Source organism: Choloepus didactylus, chromosome 5 (assembly GCF_015220235.1).
Source record: "Choloepus didactylus isolate mChoDid1 chromosome 5, mChoDid1.pri, whole genome shotgun sequence".
NCBI classification, from domain to species: domain Eukaryota; kingdom Metazoa; phylum Chordata; class Mammalia; order Pilosa; family Megalonychidae; genus Choloepus; species Choloepus didactylus.
In genome coordinates, this window is record NC_051311.1 from 140,893,715 (window position 1) to 140,921,618 (window position 27,904).

Here is a 27,904-nt window from a genome sequence, read left to right on the forward strand (position 1 = left end):
AGACCTGGGGTGTGGCCTCTGCTCTGCCACTAATTAGTCTTGACTAATTAGTCTTGTAACTTTGAGCAAATCATTTCCATTCTCCGAGCCTCAATTTCTTCACCTGTGAAATGGGATGCTAATTGGTCAAAGTCTGCACCTACAGTTCAGGGTTCCAAGTCTTTCCTCCCCGGGTCCCACCTCTCCATGCTCCTGACAGTCCTCTCCCCTTGCTCATCCTCATCTGTGGCCACACTTTGTGTGGGGCAGAGAGGACCCAGGCCTGGCCTTTGAGGAGTGCTCAGGCCCCTCTGAAGATGTGTCTTCTTCCTCCCCTCCAGGCCTCCTGTGAGGCAGCCTCAAAGATTTCTAGGGTTCTTGGATACAAACCGTGATCTAGGCAGCCTAATTTTCATTCCCTTGGTTTCTCTAAGGACTTCTGAGGATGAGGGTCCATGGGGAAACTGAAAGTCCTCTAGATGGTGTTGGCTCAACTGATGATGATTCTGCCTCCTGGTTCCTGGCTGTGAGGGAAGGGGATAAGGGTGTATCTGACCTGCAGGGGCCTAGTTCTGGGTAGGTGGTCTCCCAGGAATTCCAGGCCATGCCACCCGGAATGTCCCTGTGGCCTGTGTGTCTAGGGGCAGTGGGGAGCCTTTCTGGGGAAATGGGCCTAGATAAAACAGCTTTGGGGAGCTAGGCATTCCAAAGCCTCCCTGCTTCTTGCTTTTACTCTGTTTGTGTTGCTTCTAGGCCTTTCAGGGATACTCCCTGAGGCAGCAGGGGTTGCTAGAGCCTCCCTGGCCATCCAACCCCAGCACAGATGTAGGAGGTGACCAGAGAGCTTTCTGAATGAATCTTTCCCCAGAGCTGCACAACCCTACCTAGCTGTCTGGCTCCCATTGGCACTAGCGGGATGCAACCCAGGGCCAGGGAAGATTCACTCATCGGCATTTTGCTCCTCCATAGAAAGAAACAGACTTTCAGCCTGGTGTTCAAGGCCCATGACACTCTCCAAATATGAATTAAATGAAATAAGACATGTAAAGCAATTACTTCCCACCCTTTTCATGTCCTAGAGAATGTAGAAAATGAAAACATTTCTACAGCTCCTAGGAAAAATGGAAAAGTCTGCTTATGACTGCCCAAAGGGCTGAGGGACCTCTAACCTGTCCGGACATACGAGTGTGTCACACTGGGAAGCTCACAGTAAAGCACTTAGAGGTTCTACAACAGTATTCTCAACTCTGGCTGTGGATATGCAACACTAGAATTCTAGGGGAGCTTTACCAAACACTTTTGTGCAGGCCTCACCACAGAACACCTGTCCATCTCTGGAGGCAAGGCCTAGGTTGGGCATTTTAAGAAAGCTCTCCAGGGGATTCTGTAGCCCCAGGAGGTTGAGAACCACTGGCCTGAAACATGATGAATGTTCAGTAAGTGTCAGCTCTCAACTGTCAAAGCGCCTCTGTGTCCTCACATACACTGTTCTTCTTGCTGGAGCAGCCCGTAAGGGGTAGGGTGGGGGGCCGGGCATCTGTGGAGGGAACTGCTGCTCAGGAGAGATGAATGCTGGGTAGGGCAGCCTGGCATCCATCTCCCTCAGCCACGTCTCAGAAAATTGAATTAAAACCCATATTTTTCAGCTACTGCCTGCCAGCTTGGTTGGCTGGCTGGCTTCTGGAGGGAGCTGAGGAGATGAGCACGGTACAGAAAGCTGGTGAGCTGACCCCCAGCCTCCCTCCCTAAGGAAGAGAAGCCAGTTTTCTCTGGAGAAAAACCACCCCCAGCAGCAGTCCCTAGGCCTCCAGTCTTTCGAGAACCAGGAAGTTATGGTGGGGATGGGTGGACTGGCTGGCTGGGAAGGTCCTGGTGCTGATCTGAGCTTGGAGGTGAAGTGGGTTCCTTAGGCATTGTTATTTCATTAGGTGGGGAGGACAGAGAAGAGAGAGACCCTAGCCCTGACCCCAGGGAGGCTCAGACTGAGGGAACAGAGTTGGTGTAGCTGCTACTCCAGAAGAGCCAAGAAATTGGAGAGACCAGAGTCACACACTTGAGACAGGCATAGAGAACAGCCTAAGGCACAAAAGCCCAGCCTGGGTCTCTGGAATTATGCGGACAGCCCACAGGGTAGAACAACATGAAGCGGGACACCGGGATGAACGGGTCTAGTCCCCAGACTGATAAGAAGTTACCTGTGTGTACTTGGGCAATTTTCATTGCTCCTTTGGGCTCAGGCACCCCATCCAGGAGACAAGGGGGCTGGACAACCCTCCTCAACCCCAATTCTGCTGTTTGTTTCTGTGCATTTCCCAAGTCCAAGCTACCAGGTAGGGGCTGGGGTTAGAATCCAAGCCTACAATTTTCAAGAAAATTAGAAAGAGGCCATTCTCCTGATGCACCTGCAGTCCTGAATGACCCCTAGGTGTGGTCAGCTAGGAGCTCACCCTCTGGCCATGGACTCAGAGCCAAAGGAGGAAGAGGTGAAGGGAATGAGCCAGAGCAGCGGATGGCTGGGTCTTCCCTGCCGGACTGGCTGACCAGCCGGAGAGGAAAGGTGCCCAAGAGAATGAGCCTCATCCTGCTGCCACCATGCCAGCCCACTCAGGCCCACACCAAGATACACATATGGGCAACAGAACAGAGAACAGGGAGCCGGAAGCCAGAGTGGAGCCTGGGATACCTACAGGGTGGGAAAGAGAAAGAACCCGAATGCAGAGCCACAGAGCCAAGGGGACTCTTTTGGAGGCCTGGCCGTCGACATTTCCAGGGTGGGCTAGCCTGCAGTAGGTGACCCCAGCCTCCAACCTTCCCCACACTTGGGCGCTCCCATCCTGAAGGCCAGGCTTCCCTCCAGACTCGGAGTCGGCACAGCCTTTCCTTCCCTCTCACCACATCTCACAGTTTACAGAGCACTTTCACACACAGCATCTCATTTGGGCTTCACAACACCCAGGTTGGAGCTGATGAAGGATGTGAACTTCCAAGAGTTAGGGGACGAAGCCGGGGGGGGTGGGAGGGGTGTAGCCAGGTTTAGAGGGAGGCTCCAGAACAGCACCCAGCCTCTCCTCTCCACCAGCCCTCAATGTGCCTCTCATGGGTTCTCACTCTTTATTGATTCAGAGAAGGATGGAAATTCTCCTCCTCCAGGAAGCTTTCCTGGACAGAAAGGAAGGTGAGCCATGCACATGACAGTGCTAATGGAGACCAGTGTCCACTGTACACAGAAGAGAAACCATCAGCTCTTCGGGTGACCTAGGGTACTCCTCAGATGCTTCCTTTGAGAGTTTCCATATGGACTTCTGCTCCATCTGAGGTCTTCTCTCCCCCTCCAAGGGAGGTCCCAAGTCTCCTTCTCCTCCCTCCTTTACCTCCTCCTTGAGGTTTCCTCAACAAGGACTTGGGCCCTCAGGGAGGCTGGCCAAGAACTTACTTGAATGGGAAAGGACACGGCCTGTTTGCAGAACTGAGGGGCAGGGCCATGGAGTGGGCCCTTGGGATGCTGAAGCCTGGGGCAGTGACCAAAACTTGGTGGCAGGTGGATCAAAGGCAGGTGGGGGCAGCTGTGGGAAGTGGAGGATTCCACTGGATAATCGGGGAGTGGGAACTGCTCCACCAGCAACAGCCTACATTACCTTCTCCTGTTTAGATACCCTCTTAAGCCTCATTGTACCCATTTGTACTAAAAAGAATGGAGTAGGACCCTAATAACAACAATAATAGTAATCAGCAATAGTAATTTATTCAGCATCAGCGCTGGCCAGCCCCTACTGTGGGATGCATGTACCATTCTTGTTTAGTGCCTCTGTCAAGAAGACCTGGAGGAGGGTACTATGATTCCATGTGCAGGTGAGGAAGTGAGCCTCAGAGTTCAGGTCACTTGCCCAATCTCACAGGGCTTGGCACCGTGGGGACTGGAGCCCAGGCAATCTGACTCGAGAGCTGTATTATTTTAAATTGCCTCTGTCCCGTAAGCACCCCTCACCTCCTTTTCTGGCCATAAGGATGTTCTCCAGAGATCACATTTGGGAACATCCTGGCAGGCATCCCAAAGCTAGCTGACCCTCTCAGGCCTTGCCCAGTAAGGAAGGCTTCCTGGAGGAGGAGGAAAAACGGATTCTGACAGACATGGAATCATGAGGACACGGGAGGGAGAACGAAGGCAGTTTTCTTGCTCTGGGTATTTTGGGGAGTGTGGAAAGGAGGGCGTTGAGCCCTGGGGAAAGCTAGACCCAGAGCCCCGGAAGTCCGGGGACAAAAGGTGGGGTTGTAGCCTCTGCATCCTCGCCCCCGGGGTCTCTGCACCGCAGCTCTGGCTTGCGTCTGCCGCGAGGCCCAGACGAGCGCGGCGGGTGGGGTGCGGGCGTGCAGCTCGCGGCTCTCCATCCCGGCCCCCTCCGCCTAACCCCGCCCCCGGGCGCCCATTGGCCCGCACCCCCGCCCGCAGTCTGAGAACTCCGCGGGGGGAGACCGTGGTCCGTCGCCTCCCTTCTGCCCCCGGCCTGGCTTCGCGGCGGAGGCGGCCCCTCTCCCGTAGGACCCACTCGGGCTGGGCGGCCGCGCGGCGCGGGGCGGGCGACGGCAGGCTGGGGCGCCGTGCTCGTCCCGGGCGGTGGCTGACGGCGGCGGGGGCTCCGGGAGATTGCGGTGCCCGCGTGCGCACACGCACACGCCGCCGCGCACCGACACACGGATACCGGCCGCCACCGGACACACTGACGCCGAGAACCGGTCTCCGAGCGCGCTCCGCGGCGCACAGGCTCCCCATCCGCCCGCGGCTCGGGGCGCGGATTCACCCGCTGCGCGCACGCCCCGCGGAATCTGCCCCGGGCGCTAGACCGGCGAGTAGCGGCAATCCCGGGCTGCGAGCCGACCCCGGCAAAGCAGCCCCGTGCCGAGGCCCCGCTGTGACCAGGTAAATGCCGCCCCCGCCGTCCCTTCCCCTCCACGGGCCCCCTCTCCCGGCGCCAGAACCTTCGCCCCTCGGGGACCTCTGACCCCCCTCCAGCTCGGCTGTCTCGGCAAGTCTCATCCTCGACCGACAGAGAACCGGCGAGGGCCAGCATGGGGCACACCTCTCCGATCCGAAATGAAGCCCTCTCCCGCCGCTGCCCCCTTCCTGCGCTTCAGTCAGATTCCCGCGCCGCACCCCCCCTTCCCCAAATATCTGGGGTGGGGGGCGTGTTTTCCTGGGCGACCGATCCTTGCAGCCCTCGGGGGTGGGGTCGGCCTAGCCACCTCATGCCTCTCCTGGAGCCAAGATGAGAGAACTAGGGACAGGGAAGCCACTGTGGTCGGAGGGACCCGGAGTGACCTGTGTCCTACCCCAAGGCGAAGGGTCGCGCTGACGCAGATCGGGAAGGCGACGCTGGAGGGTCCCGGAGGCTGGGTACCTCACAGCGTTTGGAGATGCGATGGATACTGGGCGGGGTAGCGGCACGCGTAGAATGACCCCCAGTGGTGCTACATTCGGACTGTTCAAAAGAGTGGCATCTCTCGGTTTCCCGCTGCGCGGAGGTGCTAGGGTCGGGGAGCCTGGGCTTTGGCGGTCCTGAGAGGAAACGCCCTACAGGGGCCTGCGGGAGGAACGGGCTGAAGTGGGCCCGCCTGAGACTCCTGCCGGCCACCTTAAAGGCCCAGGTTCCTGCGACAGCTGCGGGAGCGGGTGGGGGGCATATCTTCGGTGGACCTTGGCGGGTTGGGGGTGTCAGAAGGGACCAGGGCGCCACTTGATGGAGGATGGAGCTACATGCTCAAGAGAGAGCACAGCGGAAAGCTGATTGCATTTCATGTGGAGCTGGGGAGTGGTACCCTACCCCTGGAAGGGACTCAGGCCCCCTTTGGAAGATCTTGGGGTGGGCTGGTGGACCCCTGATAAATCTCTGAACTGTTCCTGTGCTTTTAGTGCATGCCTGCTTGGAGCAGTCCTGTGAGTGTGTGTTTAGGGGAGGGGGCGGCTGGCTTGGGGATGAGAGGGTGCTATATACTGTCTGTGGAGGGCAGCTTGCCCTGGGACTGTGGTTTGGACAGAGGCAGGAAAACATCCTGAAGGTCAGACTAGCGGCCTTTGGGTGGCTGTGGGCTTCTGGAAAGAACTGACGCTATGTTTTTGCCATGTGGAGGGCAGCAGGCCGCACCCAGGATTTCTCAGGAGGCCCCAATCTGAGTTTGGTGTTGGGTGCAGGTGGGGCTGGTCAATCCCAGTCACAAACTGATTCTGGGGCTCCTGCTCCCCGTTGACCTTGGGGAGGGCAGGCAGAGGTGCTAGTCTGGACACAAGCCGAAATTTGAACATACAAATCAGAGACAGAACACACTGGGGTTGGCCCTAAGCCAGATCACCCAACCAATCTATCAACAAGTGGGTGGGGGTGGGGTGGAGGGGACAGTGAGGTAGAAGGAGGCTTGGTGACTTTCTGCCTTCCCCATTGATGGTTCGGCATCTGGGACAGCAGCCCCTGTAAATCTGATGGCCTGTGTGTTCAGTGAGGGGCAGTGTCTGTGCGGAGCCTCTGGAAGGACCCCCTCCTGCACTCTAAGGACTGATCCAGGCTAAAGGGATGCAGTAAGTCCTGTTTTGTCTTAGGTTCATGTTGACAGGGGGTTGATTGGAGAAACACTGGGGAACCATCTATTTTCTTGCTAACACCTCTTTCCACCCCTCTTCTACTTTGGGACACTTCCGCAATTTGTGTTGGATAAATAAACACACAGAATGGGTGTTTATAGACCAATATATGTAACTGAGAGATTAGGAAAGACATGAGTTAAGGCCACAAGGTGCCTTTGCTGCTGGGGACATGGCCTCTGGCTTGAGCATCCCCAGTTGCTGCCCTCCCAAGGATAAAGATTTCATGGGCTGAGGACTGGTGCTGAGAAAGAGGACAACAGTTTGTGCTGTGCGTCTGTCTGTCTGTCTGCTGGAGGGGAGAACCAGCGCACCCAGAGCAGAAGCATGCACTCAGCTCAGTGCCAGGAAGGCTTTGTTTACCTGAGCGCCACCATCATGCAGCTGACACCTGGGGTGACAGGGAGCCTCCTGCCCTGGGGAGGTATGTGAGCAGAGGCCTATGTCCTAGACGGGCTTCCTGGGAGCTGTTACACTGTGGTAGGGCTAGAGGCCTGGGGAACCCTTGGCCACCTCTGAATAGAGGAGTCACAGATTCCAGGGTCCATTCGGGTTGCACCTGGTGGCTCGGCTGCCTGGCAACATGGAGGCTGGAGACTCCTCAGCTGCGACGTGTTTGTATGAGCTGTGGGTGCCATCAGAGTTACGCAGTGACAGCCACCTCCACAGTGACACAAAGAGGGAATGACACACAGGCAGGGAGGCAGATAGCTTCCTACGACCAGAGAGCCAGAATGGAGACCTACAACACCAGAAAGACAGACAGACACGAGATACACACCCCCTCTCACACACACCTGGACACACCTGGGGATTCAGACATTTGCTCCAGGAAGGCTGCAGGAGTCGTCCTTAATGCAAGTCCAGATGCATGTTGAAGAGAGGAAGTGTGTGTGTGTGTGTGTGTGTGTGTGTGTGTGTGTGTGTGTTGCCTGAGGCTAGAACAGGGGCCGGCAAACTCTTTCTGTAAAGAGTCAGATAGTAAAAAATTTTGACTTTGCTGGACATATACTTTGCTGCCACTAGTCACCTCTGCTGTTGTAGCGGGAAGGCAGCCATAGATGATGAGTAAACAAACGAGCATGGCCATGTTCCAATAGAATTTTATTTATGGACACTGAAATTTCCATTTCACACAGTTTTTACGTGCCATGAAATAAGATTATTCTTTTGATTTTTTTTCCTGACCGTTTAAAACTGTAAAAACCCTTCTTGGTTATCTGGCTGTACAAAAGCAGATAATGGGCTGGCCCTCAGGAAGGGTTTGCCAACCCCTGGGGTATTGAGTTAGCAAAGAGAACTGGTTAAGGAGGTTGAAGAATGGAGAGGCTCAGAGCAGACCGTCTGAGATATCTGTGGTACCTTGGCTGCTTCACCCCATTCTCCCAGGACCCCGAGTGCCCCTCTGTTTAATGGGTCAGCCCAAGGACAGCTTCCCAGCCTGGCCTCAGCACTCAGCTCTCCAGAACTCCAGACAGGCCTCCACTGCATCCATATGATAAATCTCCAACATAAGGACACCTGGAAAAACATTCAGAGTGAAAAAAAAAGCCCTCACTTGAGCTCCCCAGACAGTCCCTGAGTCCCTCTCCCATTCAGCCTCTGTGCCCACATCTGCACCCACCTGGAGGCAGGCCACAGAGAAAACCTGGGTGGGCCCCAGACAACACTTGAAACTCTCAGTGGGCATGACAGAACCTGAAACAGCCCAGGTGGGAGTAAGGGGCTCATGGTATCAGAGCTGGGGGTGCTTGGAAGAGGAGGGTGGCCAGGGAGGGCTTCCTAGAGGAGGGGTTAGGGTCTGGTTGGCCTTGAAGGATGGCTGGATGCTCTCAGCCCAGCTCTCCCCAGATTTCATGGATTGTCTTCACTGTCTTCACTTTTCCCCCTGACAAATGGAAACCACAGAGGGTTGGTTGAGAATACGTGGCTTCTTTGCAGACACCTCTGAATTATCCAGTTTCTGATTTAAGGCTTGTGTGGTGAACCAGGCCCTGCCTTCTCATCTTCCATCTTCCTGACATTTCCTTCCTACCACCTTCCTGGATGTGGTCCAAGGAGATTTTCCTCTCTCCCATTTTCCCAAGTCTCTGGATTTTGTCTCCTTTGTTCTATTCCAGCAGCCCTTGCCTGCCCAGGCCCCCATCACCTGTACTCTGGGTCCAGAAAATGGCCCACAGCATGGGCTTTCTGCCTGCTGTTTCCCCTTCCATTCGCTCACCTGCCTTCTGAGGGATAATCCCTAAATAGGGAGTTTAACAATCCACTGTTTAGTGTTCCCACCCCTCTTCCCACAGAACAATCCTCTACTTTTCATGGACCCATGCATTGGTGCCAGCCTTCCACTTCTTGCCAAGTCCTTCGCTCACCTCCCACCCTCTGATATTTTACAATATTCCCTCACATCCCCCAAATCACCCTCCCAGCCCAACCACCAGGCACTGATCAGAGTTTTCCTGTACCCACCATGGGCCTGACATCGTACCAGGTGCCAGAGGCCTAGACAGCCCTGCCCCCTTCCAGGGGCTCACGTCACTCAGCAGAGACTGCTGGTTAACACGGGGCCACAGTGTGAAAGGAGAGATGCTGCCCGTCCAGCCTCTCTCCCCTCCTGGAGTCCCAGCCCCTGCCTGGTAGCTGCTCAGAAAACATCATTTTGCAAGTTGTCAGCAAAACGTGCTTCCTCCTGGCTCTGGCTTCCTACCGCCCTCCCTCTCCCTCCCTCTCCCTCCCTCTCCCCTCCACTCCTCCCTGCCCTCTTCCATCACTTCCCTGCCCACCTTCCTTCCCCACCCCATCTTTTATCCTCTGCTTCCTCCTTCTCTCTCCCTCCCCAGCCCCCCTCCGCTTGCCTGGCCCAGGCGGGAGAACTCACCCAAATCCTCCAGGACATGGAGGGGGTTCCTCATAGATCACATTCCCAGGGAGGACCTCCTAGCGTGACCTTCGGAAAGTCTCCCAGTCTCCTGGCCTCCAGCCCCCAGCAGTGGCACGTGTGCACCGTGTGCCCCAGCCCCTGCCCTGAGCCTGGCCCTGATGTGTCAAATGAAGAACTTAGGCGGGATGGTGCCCTGGCTTCTATTACCTGCTGTCGGGACTCGAAAGAGGAAAGTCTGAACACCTAAGAGAAGTAGCAGCATTAGTGAAACATTTTTTAGTATTCATGGTTAATCCTGCGAGCCAGGGTGCCCCTCACCCAGGCATCTGGCTCTCCCCGTTATCAGCTCTGACCTCCTTGAGGTGGAAAAAGGTTCTACAGAATCCCCCTTCCTTCCCAGAAGCAATTTCTGTTCTGTCCCTTTCCTGGGTGAGTTAGTGGGTTTGGGAGGCTGGCAGTGTTTCATCTTTCAGGCTTCCCTGCCCAGTTCCCTGTCCTGGGAGGGAGAGGAGGAAGTGGGAGGGGGGCATGCTGAGGTTTCATTAATGAAGAGAGCACACTGGGAACAAAGGAGGTGATTCATGTCCCCTGGGTCCTCTGCCTGGTGTCCAGGGGAGGATGCTGAGCAGCCCCTGGATTCCAATGGGTGGTGGCTCGGGTGACCCCAGCCCCACGAGGGACCTGGGGCTGTGTAGCCCAAAGGAGAACGAGGCTTCAAGAGGAAAAGGAACATTCTGCTCAGGTCTAGCCTAGAAGGTTGTGGAAGGACATCAGAGCTTCCCATGGAGGGCCTTGGAACAAGCTGCCAGATAGGGGTGAGCTTCCCATGCCAGGAGCCAGGCCGTCTGCAGCCGGGGAGCTGCAGAAGGGGTCCTACCTGGTTTGGGGAGGGGGTGGAGGGTGGCTAGAGAACCTCCATGTCCTCTCCCACACTGAGATATGGCAAGTTGGTGAGCCCAGCGAGTCACTGCTCCGGTGTGCTGGCTAACGACGCCGTCTTCCTGTGTGCAGGAGAACGACTGCCTGGCATACTGGGTGACAGGAGGACATGGACTGATATTGTCAGTTCCTTCCCTGGGGTCGGGTGCTGGGGTTATAGTACCTGAGGAGGACAGGCCTTCCTGAGTCTGGAAGGGGAAATGGTGTGCCTGTGGGGTACCCCCAACTCCCCTGTTGCCTCTAGTTCAGGTATCTGTCACACATCCCATTTCTTTCAGGTGGGACTCCAGGGCTTTGCAATGTGTAACTTTAGGAAGGGTGCGCCCCTCTCTAGCTTGAGTTTCCCCATCTATACCAAGAGAAGGTGGCCCCTAAAGTTTATTTCAAGTCTAAAGTGCCATGTCAATAACAAGTCTTCTTAAAGAGGTTGCTTCAGTGTAAGAATGTGGGCAGAGGATGGCAGAGGGCCTAACAAGTCCCTGAGAGTGTGAGGGGCTTTGCTAAATGGGGTACCAGTGGGCTCTGTGCTGACACTCCTTGCAGGTTACAGAGTGCAGCAGAAGCATAGCGATGGCATGCGTAAGCTTTGGAACCAGACTGCTTGGGTTCACTTCCCAGCAGTCCCATGTCCTTGCTGTGTGACCTTGGGCAAGTTGCTTAGCCTCTCTGTGCCTCAGTTATCCCAATCAATAGGATGAGCATAATGCTATTACCTGCTTCAAAGGTTTGGGGCAGGTTAAATTAGCTAACACATATTTATTGCTTAGAAGCATGGCTGACACATACTGAGTGTTTAATAGATGTTAAATGTTAGCAAGCAGAGGCCCAGCAGGCTTGCCATTCCCATTTCAAATGCAACACAGGGCTCTGGGGGTGGAGGTGACCACAAGAGGGTACAAAAAGGCTGAATCTAAAGTAGTCAGATAATGAGTTAGCACATGGATGGCCTTAGGGGGTGTAAGGCTATGCTATACACTCTAAAGTTAACTTACATAAACTTGAGATGCCTCACAATAATATCCATGAGATAGATATTATTGTTATTCCCATTTCACAGATGACAGAATTGAGGCACAGAAAAGTTAGTGGCTTGTTTAGGGTCATAAAGCTAAAAACTCGGGCAAAATGGTCCCAAGTCCACTGCACCGAATGCCTGGAAGTAGAGTTGGCTAGTCCATGGATCTGTAGCAACAGCCCTGAGGGAGAGCCTGGGGATACCAGTGACCAGGTCACCCCAAGCCACCGTGTGACTGAGTCAGAAGAGCCCAGTGTCCATCCTCAGGGAGAGGAGCGTCCCTCCCTGGCTGCAGTGGATGGGCCTGTCCCAGTCCTGTGAGGGCCTCACGCCCAGCTTGGGGAAGCCCAGAGGAGGGAGGCAGCCAGGATAGGGGGAAGGAGGAGCAGTTGACAGGACTGAGGTGGCAGGCCCAGGAGACACGTCTCAGAGGGCAGCCCTGGGGCAGCAGAGTCCTATGTGTGTGGCCCAGAGGAACTCTGGATTTGGGGCAGGTGGCCTAAGGCTGTCAACGCTGGGCACTGTGGAGCAGGGGGCGGTGCAGGGTGGCCTCGGGGTGGCGGTGGCCTGGACAGGATGGACCCTGCTGTCCCCAGCTGAGGCGGGGGAGCAGGAAGACAAAGGCCCAAGAGTTCCCGAGTTCTAGCTCTCAAACTAGCTGCGGAGCTGGGGAGTGTCTGTGTCCCGCTGGGCAGGGGGTGGTTTGTACCATGTAGGGGGAGCGTGAGCACAGAGAGGGCACCCATGGGAACCAAGAACCCTGGGCCCAGTTCCAGAGGCAGCACTGTGCAGAGCTCCCACCTGCCCCATATCCTTGCCTGGGCAGCCTGGTGGCAAACCCGAGAGTTGGGGGTGGGAAGGGCTGGGGCCTGTCTGCTCCAGCTTACTTTGAATCCACCGCAGCTGGGATGAGTTGCTGCCAAGCCTATTGTGGAGATGAGCATCCTGTAAATCTGGGCTTCTCCGTGTGTGTGCCTGTATCGGAATCTGAACACATCTGATCGCCTCTCTGTATCTGAATGCCTTTGCAGGATAAATGTCAGAAAATGTGTGTACTGTTGTATGACAAATATATCTGAGTATCTAAATCGCTGTGTGATTTTGTCTGCATCAACCTATGTTCTGTGAAAGTGCATGTGTCTGTATTTCTGGGAAGGAGTGTATATATATGTGTGTGTGTTTATGAGTGTGTGTGTGTGTGTGTGTGTGTGTGTGTGTGTGTGTGTGTGAGAGAGAGAGAGAGAGAGAGAGAGAGAGAGAGAGAGGTGGGTAGGAGAGGAGAAAATCAGAAATCAGCCAGCCCTCAAAACACCAACTCATTCTCTGCCTGCCCCCTGCTTCCCTGTAGAACAGCCAGATCCATTCAAGCCTCTAGTGCTGCTGTGCCAGCTCCTTCAGTCCAAAGAAAGGTTAAAACAGAGTTGATTAATCTATCTCTACTTGCGAGTCACCTGGAGAGCTCTCAACAGCGCTGATGCCCATGTTCCCACCTGAGAACCCCTGATTCAGTTGGGGTTGGATTTTTGTGAATTCCCTCATGTGACTCTAATGCACAGCCCGGTTGAGCATGCTAGGCTAAGGGGTCAGAGCTCATTCTGTGACCAGGGTCAGGTCTGGGGAGGAGGCAGTGGATTTTCAGTTAGAGGGAGTCCAGTCCTGAGGGGGTCGTGCTGCTGACATCTCAGGGTGGCTCCGGCAGTAAGGAGCTCTGATTTCTGGCCTCCTCCTCCAGGAAGTTGCTTTCTGCCCCAGAGCAGCCATCTCTCCCAAGAGACGGACACAGTTGGCTGGCACACAAGTCGGGTGGCATCTTGACGGTGTCTGAGGGAGGGAGCACTGTGTCCACTGCTGTCATTTCCCACCTTTTGCTCATGCACAGCTCTGCTGGCTGTGAAGCAAGCCAGAAAGGGAACTGAGATGAGGAGAGAGCATCTTCCTGTGAGATGGCCCCCAAAAGCTGGGGCCAGGACCCAGGCCCAGCCTCCCAGCTGAGGTATTTGTACCCCCTCCAGAAAAGCTGAAGAGGGGTGGGTTATGGGAAGCACCAGGGGTTGGGGCATTGCTCTGGCTAGAAGCTTCCTTGACCTAAGGCCTCAGCAGCCTTTGGCCTGAGGTCATACACGGTGTAGGCGAGTCATTCCCAGATCCCGGAGGCTTTCTCCTCATGCTGTCCTCTCTGATGGGATGGCCTCCAGCATCTGCTGGGGGTCCGTGGGGCCATGCCTTCCCCTGCTCCTGCCAGGCAGATCAGGAGGTGGTGGAGGTGGCCAAGCCTTTGGAGGCTCATTGAGGCCAGAAACTGCAGGTCATGCCAGGGCTGTGGAGGGACCTGCGTGAGGTACAGGGGCCAAAGCCTGAGTGTCTGGTGTAGCTTGTGCTTTGGGGTGCCCAGAAGTCCTGGGGCCAGTGCTTCCCCAGCGTTCCCAGTCCTCCGTGACTGCACGAAGGAGGCTGGGCCACCATCTTCATGTGCCCCTGGCCTCTCAGAGCATCTCCTGGGATATCCGAGGCCTCCTTCAGCGTCTCAGAGGGAGCCCTGACTAGGCAGAGGAAGAGCCTTCCTGCAGCTGGTTTTCTTTTTCCTTTTTGGATGCTTGCCTGTCACCAGGCTGAGCATAGCGGGGTTGTGGGGGATGCAAAGAGCCGGGGCACAAAGGACTCAGGGCTGACGGCAGCTCTGCCCACTGGTGGGGTGTGTGCAAGGGCTAATGGTTGGGATGCAAGTGAAGGGGTTTCTCTGTCCTCCTGCCCTCATGTGCCTCCTGAACCAGGCCCTTGTGGGCCGACAGTGTCCCAGCACTGGCCTACTCCATCTTTGTAACAGCCGCATAGTGTTCCACTGGATGGCTATGCTGCGGCGTGTTCATCAGTGACTGCTCAGTGGATGTCTTGCATCCTCATTTTTTGTTGTCATTGTTGCTATTTTAAATAGTGCTACAGTGAGTATCCTTGCATATGCGTCTTTTTTTTGTCCAAGTGCAAGTACTTCTCTAGGATAGATACCCAGATGCGTAGTTGCTGGATTGGAGGATATTTGCATTAATGATTCGCTTTAGGAGTGGACCAGACTCTCCTCCCGGGAGAATGTTTGTCCTCCCACAGCCTGCTCACTTGATTCTCTGTAACCATTCAGGTCCTCGCCAGAGGTTCCCCTCCTCAGGGGTCCCCCTTGGAGCTCCTGCAGCTCTGATGCCTGAGCCTGCTCTTCAGCAGTCACTTTGGTTTGTCTCTCATAGCATTAAAGGCTTTATCCTGAAGAGTAAGTGAGTCTAAGTAGGCTTAATGGAGGGTGTTTGTTAGGGTCCCAGTCTAGGCAGGTGTAACAAAGAGGCTCTCTAGCAGTGAGCTAAATTAGATAGAAGTCAGTTCTCTCTCCGTAAACATCTAGAGGTAGGTCGTCCATCCGGGCAGGAAGGGTGGCTCGGCTCCCTGGGATCACTCAGTGATCCTGGTTCCTTTCAAAGTGTGTCTCCCCACCCCCTCAGGTGCAGTCCTCGTCAGCATGGTCAAAGCAGGCTCTAGCACTTAGGAAGGGGTAGAACAGAAGTGGAGAACATGCAGCCCTTGGAAACAAATGGTGCAGAAGTGGCACGTGCTATTCCATAGGCAAGAACTTCATCCCATGCCCATAACTGAGAGTGAGGGAGACTGGGAAGTGTCATCTCTAGGTGGACGTGCATGGTCACACCTAAAACTGCCACTGTGGAAGAACGGGAGACAGTTTGTCTCCCTCAGAGGAGAAAGCCACTCTGGGGTGTCCCACTAGACTGACAGAGCCCTGAGCCAGTCTTGTATCTCCCGAGCACAGAATAGGTGCTCAGCAAATGTTTGTTGCACAGAAGAACAGCATGGCTTGAAGCGTGGAGGTGGGGGAGAGCCCGGCTGCAGGTAGGAGAGGAGGTAGTAAGGAAAGGAGGTGGCTGGCCAGGCTGTGTCTGTCTTTCCCTGTCCCTCTGGACCCATGGGTTCATGCCTTTCCTTTCTCTCCAGCCCACAGACGCCTGGGGGCTGACCAGCAGCTGCTGTGACTGTGAGGCGGGCAGTACGGGCTTGGGCCTGCCTCTGGCTGAGAAGCATCATGGCCAGCATGGCGCAAGTCTGCCTGGCTGCTCTTCTTCTGCTGCCCCTGGTAAGGGCCCAGGACCCTCCCTTTGATGACCACCTGGAGCCCCAGGCTCACCTGAACCCCACCCCCACCCCCCTCCCAGCACCCCTGTGTCTCTGAGTGCCTTCAGCCAAGCTCTGCTCACCTGGCTGCTTTCTCTAGGACCCAGGGTGATTGGGGGCGGCATCACTGTTGGACCATACAGCACCTTTGTGTGAATTAGAAAAAGCGTTCCATCCTTGAGACTCTGTCCTGATTTGACTGAACTTTGTCAGAAGATTTACAAATCTATTATGATGGTGACAAATGGAACTTTTGGAGTTGTGCAGTGTACAACCTGCTCAACTGCATGCAGCGATTCTGCCCTTTTGATTTCCCAGTCCTCAGGTCATGAGGCTCTGCCAGGTTAGAGGTCAGAAGCCTGCTTTCTGCTCATGTCTCTCCCTGAGCAGGATCAGGGGTTGGGCTCCCAGGCGTTGGCCCCACCACGCAAACTGGGAGTTCAGACCAGCAATGGGTAAGGCTGTTCTCAGAGCCTGCTTCTGCCCTGACTCTCTGGTGACCATGGACAAGCCCCTCCCTCCCCCATCTGGAATCCGCTTCCACATCTGTGAATTTTCCGAGCTGGACTAGATCCTGAACACGGCCCTTGGTGGCTCAGATGCTTGTGATTGCCACTCTCACTGACCTCCCCTGCAGACCCTTCCCTGCCCTGGAGTTTTGAGTTAACATGGCAGCATTGGGAGGCAGCTGTCACGATAGCAATGCATGGGCTTTGAAGTCTTTTGGCCCTGTGTTTGATCCCTTATCTGCACTAACCAGCTGTGTGACTTTGGGCGGGAGTTTCTTAACTGTTCTGAGCCTCAATATCCTCTGTAGTAAAATGGGGGCAAGAATAAATGAGAGGCAAGGAAGCCCTTCACTGAGTGCTGCCACTGGACTTCCCTGACTCCTGGGGGGTGCACCTCCTTTCTGAGCCTGCAGAGGAGAGAGAGGAGGGGTTCTCTCAGGCTTTCCTCTCCCCCACTCTTTTCTTACTCCTCTAAAGTGCAATAGTAGTCTAGTAGTCTCTGGAGCCAGACCACCTGGGTTTGAATCCTGGCTCTACTGTCTACTAGCTGTGTGACTTTGAGAAAGTTACTTAACCTCTCTGTGCTTAAGTTTCCACATCTTAAACGTCCATTATGGAAATAATTAAAAAAAAAATGGTACCTACCTCATAGAACTCTTAACATATAGACATGAAACACTTAGAATAATGCTCATACCTATTAAAGTGTTGTATATATGATTGCTAATACTATTACTAGACATGGAAACTGAGCCCCCCCGAGGCCACATATTGAGTTGCTGACTGAGAAGATCTCTTGTCGTATGTGTGACATAATGGATGTCAGGGCCCTTAGTGGCCTTGAAGTCTCTCTGTCACTCTCCTCTTCCTGCCTGCCTCCTCCCCTGGGCATAGGTAGCAGGGCTCATAGATGGGCCTCTCTGCCCCCGCCCCTCCCACCTGCCTGTCTTTTGTGTCCTCTGCAGGCCACCACCATGCACTCTGACTGCATCCTCAAGAAGGAGCAAGCCATGTGCCTGGAGAAGATCCAGAGGGTGAATGACCTGACGGGCTTGAACGACTCCTCCCCTGGTGAGAGGGGGGTGGGGAGGGCGTCGCAGGCTCCATGCTTCCCAGACCCTTCTGTAGAACTGGTTCCCAGCCTCTGGCCTGGCGTGTTTGAAAGAGATGGAGGTTACAGGCCCCTGGGTCCTTCCGAAAGCCTTTTGGGACAACGGGGTCCTGGATCCACACTGGGCGGTGACACTGGGGTTGTCCCCCTTGGAGCTGACCTGCCCTGGATGCCTCACTCTGGCAGCAGCTGATCTGAGTGACTGAAAGGGGATACCTGCTCCCCCGGGGGCTGGGATAGAGCCGGTGCCTGGGCTCCATAGCAGCTGCCAGAGAGCTTGTTAGCAGCAGCCTGGGCCTGGTGGCAGCAGGAGCACAGCTGTTGCCAGTGGCCGAGCTGGAGAGCACCTGGCCCACCCCGGGCAGGCGATGGGGGTCATTTCCTACCTCCTTTGCTCACTCCATCAGAAGCTGGGGAACAGAGCACTAGCAGGAACCCCTGTTGGTGTTTGGGGAAGGATCAGGCTTCCTTGGGCTGGTTGGGGACATGCATCGCAGGACATTTAGCATCCTTAGCCCTTCCTCCATTAAATGCCAGTAACACCCCTGGTCCCTGTGACAACTAACAGTTGCAGATGCCCCTGGCTGAGAACCACTAGTTTTGTGTAACCCTTCTTTTCCTACTTTCCCCATTGGGCAGATGGCAACTAAGGCCTGCTGGGACAAGGGCACCCTGAGCTTTCTGACTCCCATCTGGGGCCAGGGAAGGCATCTGAGTGGGCAGTTGAGGATTTGGGGATGCGGTATCCCTGCAAGGCTCCCTAGCTGGACTTATGTCTTCACCACTGGAGGGCTGGCTCCATGCTGAGGCGGGGCTCTCCACTCAGGCCAGAGGGATTCACTTTTCTGTTTACTGAGGAGCTCTTCTCAGCACCATCTGTTTGAATAATTGATTAATCTGCAGGCCAGTTAAATGTAATGGTCCCGCTGGGTGCCATCCTGGCCAGTTGCTTTTCAGGGAACATCACCTGGTGACGGAGCCACTCTTGGCCATGCTGGCTTTTCCCACCAGCCATGTTCTAGCTCCACCAGCCCCAAAACACGGTGGAACCAAGGCAGGGGCCCAGAGGGAAAGAACGTCTGGTCCGGGCCTCTTGATGGGAAAATGGGACCTGGCGGTAAGGGAACCCAGGCATCCTACCTCCAGGCCCAGAGCCCTTTTTCCTGCATTTTATTTTCTTTCTACTTAGACCCATTTGGGGTTGAGAAATAAAAGCATCCAAGAGGGAAGGGTAGAGGTAGGAGATGGGGTGAGGATAGGGAGAGCTGTCCTGGGCTGGGGAGAGGACAAGATACAGGGCACACTGGCAGAAGCATGAGAGAGATGCACGGATAGACAGCCGTCCCGTGACAGGGGAGGCCGGTGCTGGGGGGAGGCCAGTGCCTCACACATTCTGATGCGTTTAGGAGAGAGAACAATGAGGCCTTCACTGGGAGGATGGAAAGGATTCGTGGAGAAGGTGGCATTTGACCTAGATCCTTGGTTCTCAAACCTGGCCACACATTAGAATCAGCAGGGGAACTTTAACCAGGTACCAAGCCACTGGCCAAATCAATTACATCAAAATCCCTTGGGTGGGTCTGGTCATGGGTGAGTTTTAAAAGCCCCTGAGTGAACATAATGAGAAGCTGGGTCTGAGAACTCCTGAGCTGGGCCTGAGGGATGGGTAGGCATTTGACCAGCAGGTAAGAATTGAGGATGGATCCACAGGGAGAACATTCTAGGTAGAGAGAATCACAGGAGCAAGAGGCTGGGAGGCTTGAGACTGACATTTTAGGGGGCAGTGAGTAACCCCCTGCACCTGGACTTGGGGGTGGGGGTGAGGCTACAGAGGGACATGGCTCAGAGCACAGTATCTTTATATTCCTCTCCATCTTCACTGGAGTTGGACGTAGAGGGTCAGCAGTGGCCTGCCTGCCCATGGGCTCGTCCCTCGGCGTCTCTGCACCTGTTCCACAGGATTCCACCTGGTTCTCTTCTAGCCCTGCCTCAGAGACCCCCAGGGGTCAGGGCCACCTGTAGGCTACCCCAGAACCTAAACTTGGGTGGGCAACCCCCCAAGCCTGAGGAAGAAACTCATCTACCCATTCATACATTCATTTATAGACTCACTCATTCTCTCACTCATCCCCTCACCTTCTGATTCACTCATTCAACTCATGTAAGGTGTCTGGGCTGGGGAGTGGGGCAAAGCTAGGGGTGGGGGAGTGCAGAGAGAGATTTGTACTCCAATGCCTCTGCTTTGCAGCCAAGAGAGGTCTGAGCCAGTGGAGAGAACAGTATCTAGTGCTGAATGGGAATTCAGTGTAGGGAGAAAGCACTTCCTGCTGGGGCAGGATGAATGTAGGTGGTGGGACCAGGAGGGCTTCCAGGAAGAAGCAGCATTCAGGCTGGGCCTAGAGGAGGTTGTGGTGTGAAGGATTGTCCTGGAGGTGAGGTAACAGGTCCCCAGAGGAGAGGGTGGAGTTTTACAGCAAGGCTGAGACCTATTAAACAGACTCAAAGCTCACTCATCAAGTAGAAAAGAGGAAGAGACAGTGGGCCCAACTGGGCCATCAACTCCATGGTCCTTCCCTGCACTGGGCTTCAGGACCCCTCTATCATATTGAGGGGGGTAGGATGGATCATGTAAATGGCCAGTACCTATAGAGGCTTTCTACGTGCCAGGTGCGGCTCTAGTGTTTTATTCTACCACCACAGCAACCTAAGGGGAAGCATCTATTATTATGCCTGTTTTATAGATGAGGCAACCGAGGCACAAGGAGATGATGCATGCTGCTTGACTTAATGACACAGTCCACCAAGAGGCAGAGGTGGAACTTAAACCCAAACTGTCTGTGCCCTTGACCACTAGGCCTCTGAAGAATGACAGGTGCTGAGTCCCAGTCTCCCTGACCACTAGCCACAGGGCCTTATGAAAGGCACATAACACCTTACTTCTCTTGTCTGTAAAATGGAGAAAAAAATGATACCTATCTCATGGAATTATTGCATTAAATGACAAAACCCGTGGAAAGTTCTAGGGATGGCACATAGTGTTTGCCGAGTCCTCGACAGCTATGTTTAATAAGCATAGTCATCCGTGGTGTCTAATGCCCTCAGGGTCTTCCATCCTGGGCTAGATCCCAGTTCTTCTGGGAAAGGATGGAGGCATCTGTAGGAAACAGGTCGTTGCAGTTTGGAACAATCTGGGAAGGCTTCTGGAAAAGTAGGGGAGGGGTGGGAGGCCAGGTCTGGGTTTTCGAGAGCAGGAGAAGCATGGGAAGGAAGGAGAGAAAGCTCCAGGTGGGGTGGGGTGGGGAGGGGGCGACGTGAGCAAAGGCAGAAAGGGGCCATGAGTCTGGTGCCTGGAGGGTGGGAATTGTAACAGCTAGCACTTGCACACCAGGTACCGGGTTCTCCAGCCAATAGAGTCCATTGAAACCTTATACCAGCTATGGGCTGAGTAGGTTCTTACCCCCAGAGAGGTTACTTGCCTTTGAATGGTCCCCAGGGTTTGTGCTCTTGACCACTACCCTGTAATTCTGATCAGAAGAGGAGGGAGGGGACAGACCCTCACTCTCAACCCCCTCAATGGGGAGAGAGGCCATCCAGCAGAGAAAGCTGAGTTGCGGCTGGACAGATGCTGGGAGAGTATGGCCTTGAGTGCATCCCCAGGGGCCTGCACTTCCCTTAGCTATGAAAAGGCCAAAGCGTGTTTGTTTTTCTGAGGGCCAGGATAGCATAAGGCCTCAGCCACTACCAATCTGCTTGGCCAGTCACAGCTCTGGTGGAAGGGGAAGGCTGACCCCAGATTGCCGTCCAGCCTGCCCGGCTCACTTCAGGCCTGTGGTCCTCAGGGGCTTTTTCCTGCAAGCTGAGGTTGGAGGACTCCCTCCTGGAAGGGGGCCTAGGAGCAGGGGGGCTCTGGGTGCCTTTCCAGCTCTGGGAGAGCATTGACCTTGCTGTTGGCCTCCAGGGTCTGGATTTTCCCTGTGCTGCCTGCTGAGAGCCCCAGGCCTACTCCTTGGGGCATCTGCGACTGTCGTTCCAGCTGAGCTGGGCTTCTAGGCCTCAAATTAAACATGTTCCTGAAATGTGGGTGACACTTCATCTCATTGCACCGTTCAGCACATTGGAACCCCTTGGGGAGCATTTAACTGGTGTCCAGGCCCCGCCCTGGACCAGTGTGGTCAGCATTTGGGTGGGGATCCAGACATGGGTATGGTTTAAAAGCTTCCAGATGATTCTAAAGTGTGTCCAGGGTCGAGGACCGCTGGTTTGGAGAGAACAGCCTCCACCATGCTCATGTGATCTCAGGTGAGCGAACTCGGAGATGGAGCCTGGGAATTCACTCCGAGCTAAGGGTCAGATTTGAGTGTGACAAAGAATCGACAGTCGTGCATTAGGTTATTTATCTGTGCTTGGGCTGGGCTGAGAGAGGCCAGTCCTCCCGCAGCATCCTTCCCTGCACCTTCTGCCCCCACCAAGACCTCAGCACAGAACCCAGGCCACAGGTCAGTGGAAGTCCCTGAAATACACTCGAAAATGAAAACAAGAACCAATATAGCTTATTCAAGTGATTTGCTTGTGAACTCACAACAAAAAGCTTTTATATGTTTTTCTGCTTTTTCGTATTTTAATTCATTTTGTATCTCCCCATAAATTTAAAAATCCAATTAAGTGAGTCAGTTGAAAGGGGGATGCTGATTTGTGGGAGGTGAGGTGTGATCTTGGCACCATTTGTGGGGGGTGGTGGCATAGGGGAGTCCCTGGATGCACCTGAAGTCCTTTCGTCTTGCTGGCCCTGCAACCTCCTCCCCAAAGAGAAGGTGGGATGGTATGACATAGAGGGGCCTTCAGAGCAGGAGCCGGGGACAGATGCAAGCTGAGGGGAAGGCACTGGAGCTCAGGAGTAGCCAGAAGGGGGTGAAAAGGAGGGCAGGCAAGTGGCCATGGGGAGTGAAAGCAAGTGTTCTGCCCGTGTTGTTTTGCCTGCAACATGCTTGGCATGCTTTAAAGATGTTTGTTGGGACCTGTGGTTTTGTCCCTCATTCCAAACCCCTGAGAGCCAAATGGGGCTCAAGACAACACTGAGTCCAGTGTTGTCACGTGGAGCATGGAGAGGCTGAGGGCCAGGGGAGCTGTAACTGGCCCGAGTCACACCAAGGGCCAGAGCCAGCCCTGGGCCAGGGCCCAGGTCCCCTTCATGCTGCAGTGCTCCTGTGCCCAGAGGAGGAGGAAAAAGGAGCCCTGCGCGTGGGAAATGGCTCCTCTGCCTTTCAGCAGCCCCAGACTCTGCTTGCCGTCCATCCTTGGCATCAGCCTGGAACCTGGAGGCTGAAAGTCCTCCATGGTGTTCCCCCACGTTCTGGAGAAGGTGGAGGAGGGAGGTAGCCTTGGCAGGGGCTGGAGGGAAGAAAATTGGAAAGAGGCAGTCTGCTCATCAACCTGCTCATCACTGTTCTGACCTCCTACCCGTGGCCCATACATTGTGCACAGGGCCTCCCCCCAGCCCCATCTCCACCCTGGGCTCTTCTGGGGAGGAGGGGAGAGGCCTGCAGGAGGGGCATCCACATAAGTGCTAGGCCCAGGCTTCCCTGTCCAGGGGGCAAGATGAGCTTCTTGTATGGGCCTCACAGCTGCTCTGGGCCCTGGGCATCAAGCTCAGGAGGGCACAGAGTCTGCAGGGACCCTCACTCTGACAAGCGTGCATCCCACAGGGCTTGGTGTCACATCTGACAGAGTTCCATTTCTGCCCATACCGTGTTTTCCTTTAGTTCGGCAGATTTCAAATGTTAGTGTGCGTCAGAATTCCCTGGAGGGCTTGTTAAAACACAGATGGTGAGGCCCTTACCCCCAGAGTGTCTGATTCAGTAGTACTCAGGTAGGGCCCAAGCATCTGCGTTTCTGACAAGCTCCCAGGTGGCATTGCTGGTGGGGGGACCTCACTTTGGGAGCCACAGCTCTAGCCTTTTCAGATTTCCAGAGGGGAGGACTGTATTGCGTGTGCAGTGTTTCCCTCTCCTTTGCCAGCCCTGTGCTCACAGGTGGTCCTCATTTTATGGCACAGAAGCATTGGCTACAAATTTCAGTGAATTGAATGATTTTCTGCCCTTGGGTTGTATGTTAAAAAATGGGTGACTTGTTCTAACAATACCTGAGCATCCTCGGGTGGCTTCTCAGAGGAAGGACCACGGCTTTGTCTGAGTCCCTTTGGTGCCACTGGTCTCACGAGTTTTGAATGCTGTGGGGGAACCTGACAATTTCATCTCCATGACAACCCAAGATTAGCTCCTATTTTGTTCCAGTCTCAGGGCTAATAGCTTTTGCATTCTCTCTGAGTGCAATCTTCTTAAATGGACTTTCTCTCTCCCTGCAGGCACAAATCACCGCCACTCCTTGGCTATTTTATGGATAACGTCTTAGGTGGGAGCCAAACCCAGAGATTGTCCATGGCCATGTCCCAGCCAAGGCAGGAAGCCCCCCCCCCCAATGCCTGGATTCCTATGACCAAGTTTCATAGTGGACTGAGGGGACGGGAGGGTTGAGGACTCAGGCTTAGGGCTAGTGTGGATGTGGAAAAAGGGTAGAGATGAATAGGGTTTTTTTTTGTGGGGGGGGGGGTAGGTAAGTGCCAAGCATGGAGGGGTCTTCCAGGGAACAGGACCTGATCTATTTGACCTCCTCTGAAGGAGGAGGAGTAGGAGAGAACTTTCTCAACTTCTCAACAGCATTTGATGCACACAACTACATTGTCCTTGAAACATGCTTTCCTGACGGCTGTCACCAGCCTCTCCTGTTGTCCTTCAGCCCTGCCCACCCCTTCTCTGTCTGCTTTGCCAGCTCCTCTTCTAAATGTTGGCATTCTCAGAATTTGGGGCCAGGCCAGTTCTCTTCCTCCTACTTTTGATCTAGACTCTCACTAGACCACCTCTCCGGTTCCATGGCTTTGAATAGCATCCCCTGCTCACCACTCCCAGCTGGCTTTCTCCATCTCTGACCTCTCCTCTGGCCTCTAGACTTCTTATCTAACTTTCTGTTTGACATCTGGCTCCACTTGGCTCTTAGCATCATCTCAAACTAAGCATATCCCAAATTGAGCTCTTGATTCCCAACTCGCCTAATGCTCTTCCCACCCCTTCCCACCATCTGCTCTTCGGCCAGTCTTCCCCACTGTGATAGAGGGCATATCCGTCCATTCAGACACTCAGGCCAGAGACCTTGGTACCTCTCTCCAGTTCTCTGTGTTAGTCAGGGTAGTCTAGATGGTGCCGCAATAACAAACTCCAGAATCTCAGAGATTTGGCACAATGGCATGTATTGCCTGCACGTGCCACAGGCCAGTAGGGTCAGCAGAGGTGGGAGGTGGAGCTTCACTTCACACAGTCCTTCAGGGATCCAGGCTCCTTCCACCATGGAATACTGTCCCTCTCCACATGTAGCTCCAAGGACGCTGCAGCAGGGGATGAGAGAGGCAGGGTGTGGAAGCCTGCGAGGGGTGTTTTAGAGGCCAGTTCATCCACTTCATCCACTTGCCATTGGTCAGAAGGCGTCATGATGACATGGGTGAGTACTGACAGTCTCTGGCACACTTGCTGTCACCAAACCCTGCCAGTTCTGCTCCAGACTTTATCCTACCCAAGACACCTCTCCATCTCTGCAGCCGACATGCCAAATTGAGCCTCATCAAATCTCTCCTGGACCACTGCCATATTCTCACAGGTCTCCCCATGTCTGCTTTTCTGTCCTTTAAATATATCGTCTTCCACTCACAACCAAATCAGATCATGTTGGCACCTTTTCTTAAAACCCATCTGTAGTCAGCAGAATAATGGCACCCTGAAGACGTCAACCTCATAATCCCCCAAATCTGTGCATGTTATGATACATGGCAAATGTAACTTCGGAGATGTGATTCAGTTAAGGATCTTGAAATGGGGAGATTATCCTGGGTTATCCAATAGGCCCAATAAAATCACAAAGGTCCTTGTAAGTGAGAGGCAGGAGGATCAGAGGAGGAGATTTCAGGATGCTGTGCTGTTGGCTTTAAAGTTGGAGGAAGAGGCCATGAGCCAGGGAATGCAGGTGGCTTCTAGAGTTGGAAAAGACCAGGAAACAGATTCTCCCCTGGAGCCTCCAGAAGGAATGCAGCCCTGTTGACACCTTGATTTTAGCCCAGAGAGACCTTTGTCAGACTTGTGGCCTCCAGAACTGTGGGAATAAAATTTGTGTTGTTTTAAGCCACTCAGTTTACTTTGTTACAGTAGCAACAGGAAGCTCATACAGCATCCAGTGGCTTCTCTTAGCATTTAGCATGCAATCCAAAATCTTTTAACACTACCCATCTCTGCAGTCATCTAGGTCTCCTACTGCACCAGCTCCATCCGTGCCACCATCCCTGTGGCTCACTCAGTTTTGGTCGCTTTTTTCTTCTTAAAGTGTTTCTGATGCAACAAGTATGATTCTGCCTTGGGGCCTTTGTATATGCCATTTCTTCTGCCTGGAACTCCCTTTCCTTGGCCAGTGCTTACTCCCAGGTTTTGGCTTAAACATCCCTCTCTCACTGAGGCTTCCCCTGACCCACACCCACCCCCATCCCCCAATTTAATGAAATGTACCTGTAATTCTCTCTCATGCCCTATGCTTTTTTTCGTAGTATGTATCAGCATTTAAACTTCTGTGTGTGTTTGAGTGTTTGTTCCCCCACCTGACTATGATTTCTGTGCAGGCAGGGACTGTGCATCCTTCCTGTATCGCCTTGCAGTGTCTGACTCATTAAGGCACTTAATATTTCTTGAATAACTGAATGAATAAATTGGGGAGAACTTTCCCATCCATGCTGGTGCTGCAGGAGATGCCCCTAGGACTCTTAGTGTCTGGAGGGGCCCAGGCTGGAAACCCAAAGGAGCACCAAGGACTTGGAGAGGTGTGGTAGGTGGAGCCCGACAATCCCCAGGCTGTAACTTTGGCAGACGTTTTATCTTGGCAGCAAGGTGAGGGAAGCAACCCCAGCCTCCCCTAAGCCATCCTTTGAACCAGAGGGAATCTCTGCTCCTGAATTCAGATCTGGCCACTCAGTGTTGGGAGGATCTTTGGAGACCCCAGCCCTCACTGTGCAGGCAGGGAAACTGGGTCATGGTTTGGGAAGGTGGAGACTTGCCCACGGTCATGCAGTGAGCCCTTGGCTGGGAGACTCTGTCCTTTGCCCTCTCTCTGTTTTCAGACATGAACTTTCCAGTGTTGCCTGTTTTCTCCCCCAGTGTAGCCCTGGTGCCTCAGCAGTGCCCGGTGGACCATACCTGCTCGGTAAATAGTTGGAGGAAGACTATTTCTGCTTCGGCAGCCACAATCTCCATCCTGGGAGCACCCTGCTCGCCTCAGTCCATCCCCACCTTTCCCCTGCATCCCTCCTCCTTGTCCCTCAGCCCTCGGGTCTCTGCCTGCTCCATCTAAAGTGCCCCGTGAGCTCAAAGAGCATCAGCTGATAGGAGCAGCTGGCCGCACCAGGGCCTAATGCCTTATATTATGGGAGCATCTGTTGGCCAGGCCAGACGATCACACTCCGCAGCAGTCCATAGTCATCACTTGACATGCAGCTGAGGACATGCTGTCACTCACCCATGTGCTGGCTAGACGGCCTGCTGTCATGGGTGGTCGGGAATGATTGATGACCGGCCATTGCTGAGACCTACGGCCGGCTTCCTATGTCTGGCTCTCAGCTTCTTTATGTTCTTGGTTTGTTGTCTTGGAGCTTTCTGTGGTGCACCTGCCATTCTATGAGTGGGGTGCCATAAGCCAACCTGAGTGGGTGCAAACTCCACATAGCATGGTCTGAATCCTAAAGAACAGGGATTCTTGCACCCGGAGGCCGTGGGTGCCTGGGCCCCCTTCCCTGCCTGGCCCCTGCCCAGGCTTCCTCCATGACCCGTTAAGTGGCCTTACACTGGGGCTGCCATTGCAGCTCGCAGGGCTCTGTTTCATATCCCAGCTGGGGCCTCCCTCGGGAATGATTCCCAGGGACACCTAATTGAAACAATGGAATTAATAATAATAACAATAGGGAACATGCATTGAGTGCTGACAGCCCGGTGCTGTTCTAAGAGCTTGACTTATGTGAACTCACTGATACAGCAGCCCAGTGATGTGGGAAACCGTCATCCACCACCCCTTACCTAGCACAGAAACACTCCCCATCGCCCATCGTCCTCCACCCAAAGCACGAGGTGCACCCATTCCTTGGGACTCTGCATTCTCTGCTGTCTGACATGCCACGCTTCTGTTTCCCCTCCTGCACCTTTGGCCACTGGCTCTTGATTTTGTCACTATGTGGGCTTGCTTTGTCCACTGCATGAATTTGGGTGTCCCCTGGGCTCCCTCCTTGGCGCTCTTTTACGTCCTTTCCCTGGGTGAATCTCCCATCCCGTGGCCTCAGCCGCCACCTATGTGCCCGTGTGAAGAGGGAGCGGTGGGAGGGCTGATCTGTGAAGCAGGGGGCCGGGGGCCAGGGCCTTGGGTACCATGTTATGGTCTGTGAAGATGCTGGGAAGCTCCTGAAGGGTTGTCAGTGATGACCAGGTATTCATTTTGAAAAGATCTCATCATAGTTGGGGGTGGGGTGTTGGGCGAGGCCGCTCAGGGTCTGTAACAGTGGTCCACGTGGAAGGTGATGAGCACCTTGTGGGTGGGAGTGGGGATG

General features: G+C 54.3%; 1 protein-coding gene across 9 annotated transcripts in view; it reads left to right on the top strand.

The window, feature by feature from the left end:
• The first annotated feature begins 4,458 nt into the window (after positions 1-4,458).
• ADCYAP1R1 (ADCYAP receptor type I) overlaps positions 4,459-27,904 on the top strand; it is a 57,007-nt gene continuing 33,561 nt past the window's right edge. The window contains exons 1-4 of one of the 9 annotated variants that reach the window (XM_037837008.1): positions 17,094-17,186; positions 23,588-23,634; positions 24,651-24,774; positions 26,469-26,514. In XM_037837008.1, the coding sequence (XP_037692936.1) occupies positions 24,763-24,774; positions 26,469-26,514 (58 nt within the window). In that variant the 5' untranslated portion in view covers positions 17,094-17,186; positions 23,588-23,634; positions 24,651-24,762. Of the gene's footprint in view, positions 4,895-15,429; positions 15,569-17,080; positions 17,187-23,587; positions 23,635-23,881; positions 24,775-26,468; positions 26,515-27,904 lie in introns of those variants that run through there. The other 8 variants (XM_037837010.1, XM_037837004.1, XM_037837006.1 and 5 more) reach the window with 8 other exon arrangements.